The 12,889-nt window shown below is 41.5% G+C and overlaps 1 protein-coding gene across 1 annotated transcript in view; it reads left to right on the forward strand.

Annotated features, from left to right (window-relative positions):
- The window catches only part of LOC149254028 (tubulin-tyrosine ligase), a 114,784-nt gene that overhangs the window by 35,487 nt on the left and 66,408 nt on the right, over positions 1-12,889 (forward strand). Inside the window, exon 7 of the mRNA XM_089460053.1 lies at positions 12,734-12,841. Within this exon, the coding sequence (XP_089316179.1) occupies positions 12,734-12,841 (108 nt within the window). The remainder of the gene's footprint in view (positions 1-12,733; positions 12,842-12,889) is intronic.

Genomic DNA, 12,889 nt, shown 5'->3' on the forward strand with positions numbered 1-12,889 from the left:
TGTGCTCTAGTAATACTCCTCACTGAGTATCACCCTGATCATCTGGCATCGGTCCCTGTGTTGATGCTAAGCCTCCCTACCCAACATCCTCTGCATTGCTGCATCCTGTACTACTGCCCATGGCTCTGCTACTGCCACTGCTGCATCTGTACGACAACTCCCTCTGCATCCGTGCTGTTGCTGGTTCTTTTTCCCAACACTGCATCCGCACTGCAACTCCCTTTGCATCCTTGCTGTTATCACTCCCATTTCTATCACTGAAACGGGTTCTTTACCATCCCCATAGTTTCCCTGAAGTAGTCAAACTTTGTCCTTCCAAGGGCCTTGGTGAGGATGTCCACAACCTGTTCTTCTGTAGGAGTGTAGCTAACTGTACAGCTCCTCGTTGGGCACAGTCCGTGACAAAGTGACACCAGATATCAATATGCTTCGACCTATCATGAAACACTGGATTCTCAGAGAGGTTGATGCAACTCTGATTATCACACATGATCTTGGTCGCCTCCATATTCCTTTTGAATAGGTTTACAAGGAGTTTTCTAAGCCATATGGCCTCACACGAAGCTGTGCTTGCCGCCATATATTCTGCCTCAGATGAGCTCAGAGCCACGAACTTCTGTTTCCTACTGCACCAGGTGGTCATTCCTAATCCAATGTTGAAACAGTACCCAAAGGTACTTTTCCGATCCACTAAACTTCCTGCCCAATCTGCAGCAGTAAATCCACTCAATCTGATATCCCTACTCTTGGTGTACAAGAGTCCATATTGACTGTTCCCTTTAAAATTTTAAATACTTGAGAACATGTTTGGCTGCTGCTTAGTGCGCTCTCGTCGGTTCCACCATGAACTGACTGAGGGTGTTGACAGCGTAGCAAATGTCTGGCCTGGTATTGACCAAATACATTAGGGGCCCAATGAGCTGCTTGTATAGGGTGGGATCGACATCCTTGTCTTTTGATGCATCAATCTTCTTCCAGTTGGTGATCATTGGCATAGCCATAGGTCTACAATCCTCCATCCTGATTTGTTTTTTTCAGGATTTCTATAGCATACATCCCTTTTCCAAGGAATATTTCTCCCTTCTGCTGCCAAACTTCCAACCCTAGGAGGTAGTGCATTCGTCCCAAATCCTTCATATCGAATTCTGTGGCTAGATTCTTCTTGCAGTCCCCAATGAGTCTGGATGATCCTGTCAGAAAGAGATCATCCACATACAATACTAAGATTAGCGGCTCGTTCTCTACAACCAAATAGCTCACATTCTCCTATGCCATAGCTCACATCTATCTCTGCTATTGCTGTTGCTGTGAATCAAGGCATGATTGGGCTGAAAACCTGTATAGCTTCCCTTGTCTGATCCCAATCACTTTGGCCAAATCGATGTAGAACCCATTAGGGTAGATGAGTACCTGTCCATGTTTGAACAACACTTAAAATCCCCTATCCTCTATCATGGAAACTGATATCATGTTCTTCTTCAAATCAAGTACATACATAACATCCCTCATACTCATAGGTGATTGAGACTCCTTTTTAAAAGAAACAGTCCCGCGCCCAATTGCCCTGACCGTGGTGTCATCTGCAAGTACCACCTGACGAACAAGTCCACCTTCTCTGAGATCAGTAAATCGCTCTTTGACACCAAACATATGGCATGTGGCTCCACTATCAATATACCAAGCATCTGAGGAATTTACACTGGAAGCAAGACAAGCAATCAATGAGAACTCCTCAAATTGTGTGGAAAACTCATCCACCTCTACAGAAGCTGCAACCTGCTTCTTCTTATTTGGACAAGTCATTACATAATGTCCCATCTTATGGCAAGCAAAGCATTTAACTTTGCTCATATCCTTCTTTTGCTCACCCTTCTTCTTGGCCCCATCCTTGGGCCCCTTCTTGAATTTCTTCTTGCCCTTAGCTGCAAGGGCCACATTCTCTTCATCATCTCCAAGCTGCTGGCTAGAAGAGCAACCCCCAAGTCTCAACTCCTCTTGCATGAAATCATCCCATAGTCTTGCCCAATCAGGCAAGTTCTCCCTAGCAACAATCCCACGCACAAAGCTGTCCCATGGTTTAGAAAAGCCATTTAAGGCAATTCTAACCAGCTCATAGTTATCCACTCCTCCAATAGCCCCCAACTCATCACGTATATGTGTTAGTTTGGTAAGTTATGAAGAGACTGTGTCATTTTTTGTCATGTCGGTGCTCTTTAGTTTCTCCCTGAGCACCAATGTCTTATATATTGATTTGTACTCTGATATAATTTGCAAAGTGCTTCCCAAATTTCAAAAGCATGGGTCTTACCTGTGATATGAGGAATCACATGTTCTTTGACTGTGTCAAGAAGAATCCTCTTTGCCTTCATGTTCTTCTTGTTGTTGGCTGCCAACTGAACTGGGCCTTGAGAAATAGCACAAGCATTCTGTGTGATGTCCCACACCTCATTTTCCTCCAATATCAGGATTCAGTACAATCCTATCCTTCCATGCACTGAAATTTGAATCTCCTTCTAATCTGTCCTCAAAATGCAAACCAGTGGACATGACAAAAGCAAGAAATCCTTGTCAATTGATGAGAAAAGGCTGAATACAAAGTGTTGTCCCAATTGTTGATTCAATCTGAGCAACCAAGCTTTGATACCATGTAAGAAAACCACTCAGAAAGTTCACTACAATTCAAATTTCACTTGTAGAACTTTCGTCAAACACTTTGTCAACACTTAGGTTGCAATTCCAATAAAAACTATACTTAGAAAATTGCATTCACACAGCAAATTGAATTCTGATTTTTATGAACAACACACATAAGACAAATTCTGAACTCTTAAATTTACAAATAACTCAGGAAACCGTGAAATTGCACTCATAAAATTTTGGACAAAAGTCCCTAGGAAAACCCCGGAGGGAAAACCAGTTTGGGAGAGGGAGGATTTTATTATTATGCTTCAGCAATCAGAGTTTACACAGCAGAATTAACCCAACAATGAAATTACAGACTTATCTCAATTTTTGAGCCACAAAACAACCCCCAAATCCACTGTGTGGCTTGCCTCTAATTACATGCCCACTACTGTCCCAATTGTACAACCTGTAAGGACTGTACAACAGCAGAATCAATGTCAAAATTGTTTTGGAAAGTGTGCACAAAATTGTTGTATGGTACAACACTCAGAAATTCGTGCCCCTTCTCAGCCTCAATTTTCATGCCTCTAGATTTCTGTACGGATTACCTTTTCTCTGTTTTACAACCTGCAATTACTTCTCACACTAATTTGTGCCAACCCTCTTGTCTTGAAATTCGTGCCACTTGACTGCTATACTCAGCAACTCGTCCTCCTTCCTTCAGCTCAACCTTCTCCCTTCACATGAGTCTCTCACTCAACAATTAGAATGGAGCTTTTCCTTGAGATTCGTCCCACTATAAAGATGAGAGTGTCCTTTGACCTTTCACCTAGTCTCCAAGATCAAGCACTGAGATTTAAACTTGGTCCCTCTTGATCAATGTTATCAGAGCTGGACCAAAACCAGTGGAACTGGTCAGTCCAACTGTTTTTGGGCCAAATCCGGTCTGAACTTGGCCTAGGTTGGTTTGGTACTGAACCATCCTATTCAGGTTCAAAGGCTGATTCAAGCTAGTTTGTACAGCCTGCGACAGCGTGGCTTAGGCAAAAAAAACTTTATTTTATTATTTTTTTTCAAATTTCCCTAATTTTTAAACTTATCCTAGTACCCCCCAGCTACAACGTACAGCCCCATAAGCCAAAACCCATGGCATCAAGGTCAGTGCCCAACTGACTATGGGATCAATCAATGAGGCCAAACTCTCCAACCATATGTAATGGTTTCTCAGTGAAGCACAATGACACAAGAGAGTACACAGTGTCTATCTCCCTGACCATAAACAAGGTCTCTTGGTCCATGAACCAACGGAGGAATCCCTATCTCGATATCAAACTCCCCAACTGTATAGTCTCTCTGTCAAATACAATGATCCAAGGGAGAAAATTCAAAATCAGTGTCCTTGACTAAACCCACTGGTCTCTTAGTTAAACACAATGACTTAAGGGATCACTCCAAGCCTCAAAACCAAAAACGAAACTCCCCAACCACATCAATTTCTCAGTCAATCTCAATGACCTAAGGGAGTAACCAGGACAATCTTCTTGACCATAAACCTTGGTCTCTCAGCTAAGCCCAAGGAAGATTGTCAATCACATGATGTTATACAATCAATGCTCCCTCTCTCTTAGAGAGGGATTCTTAACAACTCCAAGTTGTTCTCTAAAATAAACAAACTTCATCTGAGAAAATTCAGAGAAAACCAAGGTTCAACAAATAGCTATTAATGCGAGAGTACCATGCATGAGGAGCCTGCTTAAGCTTGTTGACTGTTGAGTTGCACTTAGCAGATGTTATGAAGACTCCATAGCCTAAGACACAAAGTACACATCAAAATTTTTCAGAAATTACAGAAGTCAATAGAGCATCCTAGCCCCTTTCTCTCTCCTCTCTCTACATTCTGTTTTCAAATTCCGCAACCTTGCGGGGAATTGTAAAAATGTCGCTAGCATGATGAAAAAAGCTTTGTAACAGGCCTAGGCGACTTGGGATCTTGTCATCAAGTGAGTCCACTCTAGAGTGTTTTTTTTTTAACTTTGCTAATTATCCGTGTTTTTAAACGACGAATAACTAGCTAGGCTTTTTCACTCATAGATCCCTGTAAAGTTCAAGTGCAGCTTGATGATAGGGCCTTGGGTTTGTCCTAGTGTCTAGAGTTGATGTATATTACCATGCTAGGTCATCCATAAAGTGTTGCGGAATTCGACTAGGTCTAGGTAGGAATTTTTAATAATTAAAAAATTTCCGCAAAATGGGATTTTAATTAAATTCTATGTAAGGATGTAAATAAATGTTCCTAGGAAATGTCTGAGGCATGTGACTACTCAAAATTCATCCTCAGAACCTTGATATTATCCTAAGACCCACTTTGAGGGTCAAAAAATGACTTATAGCCTTCAAAACCCACTTTTTCTAATGTTAGTGGCAAAAACTGAGGAAAAATTCAAAAAGAATTAATAAATGGAGAAAATTTATTATTTTCTCCATGGTAAAAAAGGGTCAAGAATTTGACTTTGACAGGGAAATTAATTGGAGACTAAAGGTGATGTGGCAACCACGTAGGGCCCACCGAATGAGGCCCAACTCAGTGACCAAGTCAAAGAGGCAACATTGAGTTCATGAGACATCACGACTTAATTCAATATGTTTGAAATAAAGTGCAATAATTTGATTTAATTCAATATGTTAGAAATAAAGTGCAAAGGTAAAGTGAGTGAGTGGGGAGTAGACCCCACCTCACTCCTTGTCTATGCATAAGTTAGTTGAAGGGAGCAATGTTTGAGGCATGTGACTACTCAAAATTCATCCTCAGAACCTTGATATTATCCTAAGACCCACTTTGAGGGTCAAAAAATGACTTATAGCCCTCAAAACCCACTTTTTCTAATGTTAGTGGCAAAAAGTGATGAAAAATTCAAAAAGAATTAATAATTGGAGAAAATTTATTATTTTCTCCATGGTAAAAAAGGGTCAAGAATTTGACTTTGACATGGAAATTAATTGGAGACTAAAGGTGATGTGGCAACCACGTAGGGCCTGCCGAATGAGGCGTAACTCAGTGACCAAGTCAGAGAGGCAACGTTGAGTTCATGAGACATCACAACTTAATTCAATATGTTTGAAATAAAATGCAATAATTTGATTTAATTCAATATGTTAGAAATAAAGTGCAAAGGTAAAGTGAGTGAGTGGGGAGTAGACCCCACCTCACTCGTTGTCTACGCATAAGTTAGTTAAAGGGAGCACGCACATGGCAAATTTCAGCGCAACACTCCATGAAGTCCACACTGCCAGCGTCATCGCGAATTTAGGGGAGAACCAAACGTTTATCATTTAAGTTTGGTTGGAGTTTGTCTCCAAATTTTTGCACATGTTACTTTGCCAACCTCCACATATCACACTCAATTCAGTTTGAAGTCCCATGTTGGCAGATTCTCCTTAGTTAATATGCAAGTCTGATATAGTATTCTCCCATAGTTGGCACACAATTTGGGTTGGCAACCTAAATGAGGAATTAACAATAGATTTTTTGGGGAGTTGTCTCCCCCTTATGCTTATCCTTTGAACACTTCTATTCGCACAAGGAACCAATGTAGATCAACAAAGGGATATGCACCAGTCAGTGAGAGATTACACAACCAGTATGCCTACCACCTACAACGAACCAAGCTACACTTGGAGAATTCGATTTTACATAGTATGCCACTTGTTTGATGGATTATCATTGGGATTTCCTCCCAATTTCTTGTAAATCTAACCCATGAGCTCCCATTCTTCCATGGCTGGAAGCTCTGGCTTAGGCATACTCTGTTGAAATTATTCTTGCTTTAATAATATTGAAAGTCTTTGGGGGTTATCTTGGCTTGTATGGTGGTAAATGCTCTTGGTGTATGAGGTAACATTATACATCTCTTAATGTTTTTGATATTCTTATTCATATGAGTTTTTCTATCTTGCTTACATTTGTTTGCATCTCAGCGTTAACCCACCACTTGTGGGTAGTGTATATGGGAGAATTTTTTCTCCTAGATGGCCCTCAACCAGCAACCAACAATGCTTTTGTAGCCACCAGATAGCTCGATGTGCCATTTTATTCGCCACCTAAGCCAACCATGTGGTCCCTCACCCATCTGTTATGAATGTATGTTTGAAGGTGGGCCTCCCGACCCCAAAGGTATGTCTTTTCATTGGTATAGTTGAGTAGTTTTCCTTAATTGTCATGGGCACTTTTGGGCATGAATTGGTGGGGGGATTCGACGGAAAGAGTGGGTTAGGTTTGTATTCTTGTCTCCATTGCCTGATTTCATGGTTACCCTTGTATCCTAGTCTCGTGGGATCTCCTTTACTGGCCATTAGCTTTAAGGTTGGCACTACATGGGAAATCCCGATTTTGGTTGCATGGTCCCGCTTCTCGATACCACCTACATTACTCCCTCTCCACTTATTTGAGCCCCATTCATTTCTTTTCCCATTCGGGTCCACATGTGCCCACTGGGTCCACATAGGGTTATCCCCCCCTCCCCTTGTACACACCTTGGGTCGGGCCTGGAATGATGCCCTGGAGGTTGATGCAGCTAAAAAGAAAGTAAAAAACATAAGTTGGCCACTCTCAACAGGAAATGTACCACAAAATGCAAAAGATGGCCGAGACATATAGATTTAGCTCATGGGCAAAAGCCAAGCATGAGCTCTACCCCTTATTCATGGCCATCACCCTGGTTCCTATGGGCCCTAGATGAGCCCCCTCCAACATTAAGGAACCCATGATTGTACCAACCTTGGTGGCCAATGAATTGCCCCACCTGAAAGGGGTATCCACTGCTATATATTACACATCATGCTCTCCATCCCATGGAGCCCCCAACAGTTATGAAGAAAAATCAATAAAAGGCAAAAGACATATGAAGAAGGGTGGAAAAACAAAGGCCGGGGTAGTGGTAACATTTTGGCGCCACTGTCGGGGACACGAGATGTGTGTCTTGTTCCTCATATGACATTATTGACATATCATTTTGGCGACTCCATTGGAAGAACGAAGCCCTAGTCCTTCATTGAACCTCAAAGTCAATTCTTGTAGGGTGAAGCAAGCATTTGGTAAGGCATTTTTAGTTCAACCTAGCGACTCCCATGATATCAATATATAAAGATCAATGGATTTTAAAAGGCTTTACGATTGGTTTCTTACTTTGGATATCACATGGGTTCCAGGGTACCCAAATGGCCTGGATTGGAAGTTCATGCGAAATATGCCACAATTTGAGGGTGATCCATCCACAACAATTGACCACATAACAAAACTTATCAAGCATGCTTCCGAGGTTAATGTGGTTCATCTAGACAACCTCATGGAGTTATTTATTGCCTCTATTGAATAAAAGCATCGAGGTTGGCTTGATTCGTGTGAGCTTGAAAGCATTTATCTTTTATGGAGTTGATCAACAAATTTGTGTAGTATAAGGGACCAAAATTCCAATTATCTTTTATGGAGTTGATCAACAAATTTGTGTAGTATAAGGGACCAAAATTCCAATTTAATGAAGCTTCTTGTGAGAGCCTAGAGGAAGCCCTCCGAAGGGAAGGTCTCATTAGTCAAGATGAAGAGGTTGGAGATAACCTTGAGGATCTAAGTGATGAACAGGAAGATGAGTCCTCATTGGTTCAACATGATGAATAGGATGATTTTGAGAACACGTGTTGGGAAGGATGAGTCTACGGAAAGTGAAATTGAGACTAACCTTGACTTCCTCAAGGATATTACTCTCGATGACTCTTCTTTTGAGAACCTTGAGGAAGGTGATCCCATTAGCCCCTTAGAAGATGACATTGGAGATTACTTCAACATTGGAAAGGAGAAGTGGAAAACCGTTGGTCCTCAATTTGATTGTGCTCCCATGTATGACACCAACAAGGAAGGTGAGGTTGAGAGTGGTCTCCCCTTTCTCTCAGACATTATTTATGACATATCCGTCAATACCATTAAGAAAAAGGATCATTATTTTCTCTTACATGAAAGAGGGAAGTTGGAGGTAATTGATTCTCCTTTTTGGGAAGACCTTATCTTTGATACCAATGATGATAGAATTGATAAGGCCCTTGCTCATACCTGCCTTCCTTATCCTTCCAGGAGGATACTCAAATCACTTGAGCCTTTAAAGTTGGATTTTCAGGAAAAAGAGCTCGTTGAGACTTCACCTTCCCCTTTGTCCTTTTTCCTCGTTCACCGTCTTAAGTCTTTCACAAGTGATTCCATCACCCCTTTTCATATGATCTCCAATGACCATGGACCCTTTCACCTCCCTATGTATGATGTTGAGAAAGAACCATCCACTAGATGCATCCCTTCTTCCACCTCATACCCTCAGGGTTGTGAATGTAATCACTCCATTAAGAAACCAATATTTTGTCTCCTTCCCTGTCCCAAAGTTCCTTTCTCTTCCCATCATGGCCTTCTGAAGCATAATGTTATGAGCAATGATTGTGATAAGGAGTTCTTAAGGGTGATCATTTATTGCACCATTGTGTACTTAGAAGGAAAGCCCGACACTTGTAGATTAATTTATTTTCCTTCTCCTAGGGATTCCTTTTATCTCGAATGGAGATCATATTTTCCCACCTCCTACTTGCTTCATCCTCCATGTGATTGTGTCCGCATTCGCTTTGGGGTCTATTACATAAGTAATCATATAGGCAGACATGCGTATATTGATTTGATGATGTGTTGGTCGCACTGGCTTTATGATTACACTTAGCATGGGCATTACACTATATGCATGTTAGGGTAGGATGCATTGCATGCTCATTTTCTCATTAGAACTAACATCATATGATATTTTCATGATAGATTATTTGCATTTAGATTAAACTTGCGTTTTACTTTCTTGTTGATTTATACGGCCTAATACTAAGCATGGGTGATCATAAGACACCACAAAAACATGTTGCTCTATGTGCTTGGTCTTTGATATGTGCAGGTAACAGGTCTACAGTACCAAGAGATTGCTGGTGTTCTCATGAGCTCTCGTTCGAATAGCTTCATGCACCTTTCTTAGAGCTCATGTCCCAGTTGGAGCCAAATGTTACCCAACACTTGTGGGTAGTGTATATGGGAGAATTTTTTCTCCCAGATGGTCCTCAGCCGGTAGCCAACAGCCCCTTTACAGCTCGAGATAGCTCGATGTACCATTTTATCCGTCACCTAAGCCAACCATGTGGTTCCTCGCCCATCTGTTATGAATGTATGTTTGAAGGTGGGTTGCTCGACCCCAAAGGTATGTCTTTTCTTTTTTCCCGTGGAAAAAGTCGTAATTTTATTCATATGAAAAAATTACATTTTGTAGATGCTTAAAGCATATGCAGATGAACTGTTCCTGTAATGACAGGAAACAAAAGAATACAAAGAAAGAAAAAAGATCCAGCTAGCCTATACTTTTCTGCCCTTCTTCTTCTCCACTCTTCGCCAACCTCTAGTGTTGGGAGTGGGTGCAATAATAGCAAGCTGGTTTTCCATTGTGTTCATTGGATGTTCTTTGTCAGATTCTGATCCTTCGGATCCATGAGTTTGTTTGATGCCACTTACTTCCAATTGAAATTCTTGTTGCTGTTTCATATTGTATGGCCCCAAATTAGTATCCGGGATATTCTCTTCCTGTGTATTTTCCTGTCCCATTTGTGTGTCAAGTTCTGTTTTGTTTCCTGTAGGTTCTGTCTTCATGTCCTCTTCTTCTAGCGGATCGGTATGCTGCCACCCTTTGGGCTTTTTTTGTTGTTTCTTATTCCCTTTGGGATCCTTCCTGGCTAGTGGACAGGCATATTGGAGGTGCCCTGTTTGCAAGCATCCGCGACATCTGAATGCTGTGTTCTCGTAGTCAAGTGGTTGTGTCCACAGAGAATTATTGAAATTCAATGTGATGTGATCAGGTAGCCCTTGACTCAGGTCCACTTCTACACATATTCTGGCAAATGTGAATATTCCCCTAATAGCTCTGTCTTCATCCATTTTTAGGAATTTCCCCAAGGAATTCCCAATGGCTATTAAAACTTTGTGATGCCAAAAATGTAGAGGGAGGTTATGTAGCCTAACCCAAACAGGCATTGTTGAGACTATCATAGTATTGGCATCAAATTCAGGGAACCAAGGGGTGATGAAGAGGCCAACATTGCCCCAAAACCAAGGCCCCTGATTGATAATATTATCTCGTTCTTGTTCTGTGTTGAATCTAACTATAAAAAACCCTTTTGGGCATAGGTAAATTTCACAGTTAGATGACCATGTGGAGAAGATCCATTGATGCAGTGCATCAGATTTTGGCCAGAAACCATTAAATCTACAGATAACAACATTTTTGGATAGATCTGTGTATAGATCAGTTACCTCCGGCAAAGATACTGTAAGCATTGGAGATTCTGGTTTTTGTTCCACAATGTAGGGGCCTGGTAGCTTTGGTGTTGGTGCTGGTTTGTTTTGCATTTTTTCCTTTCCTTTGACTGCATCACGAAAGGAACCTGTATTTTTAGAGCTGGCTCCATTGCATCCACCTCGCAGTCTCAGATTAAGAATGATAGTTGAATCTTTGATGATGCCATAGTCCTAAAGTGTATGGTTGTCCTGCAGACTATGTCCTGTATATATCAGATTTTGGTATTTTGTTGGGGTTCCAAGTTGTATATGGATTTCCTTCTTTAACCCTTGGATACTCATCCCCTTGTTGAGCTGCATGCAGTAATGTCTGCCCCCTATCGATTTGATGAATATTTGTATCAGATCTTCCTCCATACATAGTGGAACAACCTTGTTAAGGCCTCGATCTGTTGGATCGGGCATTTTCTCTGTAAGCCCAAGAGCACCACAGAGCTTTGGAATCTGTCTACGCCGTGATATCTCTAGATCAGGCTTGCAGAGATCATTTTTCAGAGATCCAGCCACAATGTCGAGAGTACTAGCTAAAACCCTCGCCAGTCCAAAAGAAAACAGGCATGCGACAGGCCGCACGGCCCATAACCAATCTCACGCAGCCCAATCCGGCCAGACAGCCTCTCCTTTGTCTTTAAGCTTGTGGACGACGGATCGATAGAAACCAGGGTATAACTGATTGTCGTCTAGCTGATCTGGTCGATGTTGGGGTGTATCTTCCATACCGTATCCCGATACTATAGATCCATGTTCCACACAGTAAAAATCATCCTGATTCAGGAAGAGAGAGCATGCCCTTGACCTAAGTGGGAATCGATCTGCCGCAGAGGATTCATTATCTGGTTCGAGACGAAGCCAAACCATTGACAGAATGTCATAGTCGTCTAACCCATCTACCGATTTTCTGTGGGGGCTTCGTGCTGTTCCATTGTAGCCCCAATCCCTGGTTTGCAGTGCGGCGGTGGCTAGATCACTGTTTTAGAAACCCTAGCCATGGCCGTAAATCTCATTCCCCAAAGGTATGTCTTTTCATTGTTATAGTTGAGTAGTTATCCTTACTTGTCATTGACACTTTTGGGCATGAATTGGTGGGGGGATTCAACGGAAAGAGTGGGTTAGGTTTGTATTCTTGTCTCCATTCCCTGATTTTGTGGTTACCCTTGTATCCTAGTTCCAAGGGATCTCCTTTACTGGCCATTACCTTTAAGGTTGGCACCATATGGGAAATCCCGATTTTGGTCATGTGGTTCCGCTTCCCGATATCACCTACATTACTCCCTCTCCACTTATTTGCGCCCCATTCATCTCTTTTCCCATCCGGGTCCACATGTGTCCGCTGGGTCCACATAGGGTTAGCCTCCCCCTCCCCTTGTCCACACCTTGGGTCGGGCTTGGAACGATGCCCCGGAGGTTGACGCAGTTAACAAGATATTATACCCCCCTTGCAACCGCTATATATTTCATGATGTTGTTGACCAACAAAGGTGGTAAATCACTGAAAATGTAATATAACCCAGTGCAATCAATACATATTTCATTACGCTAATTTTTTATTTCTTGTTCTTTTCATTGAATATTCTTTTGAAGGCTGTATGAATATTTCCATAGGATGTCTCGTTATCCTTGTTTTCATTATAGAACAAAATTATATCTAATGTAATTGCTAAAGTATAATTAATATAAAATTATGAACAATTGCAGGTACGTGATGGATGAGCTTGGTTCAGCATTGCGGCATAGTGATATACCAAATTTCAAAATTGCTCCATTTCTATTCATGCCAGATGGAAAATTAACCTCAGCAATAAGGTAATATTTTGATTTGCATGGAATTTTTTTTTGGTTTCTATCAGAGCT

The sequence above is a fragment of the Pinus tabuliformis genome, chromosome 7 (genome assembly GCF_031772625.1).
Source record: "Pinus tabuliformis cultivar Carrire ecotype Pingquan chromosome 7, CPIR1, whole genome shotgun sequence".
Classification (NCBI taxonomy): domain Eukaryota; kingdom Viridiplantae; phylum Streptophyta; class Pinopsida; order Pinales; family Pinaceae; genus Pinus; species Pinus tabuliformis.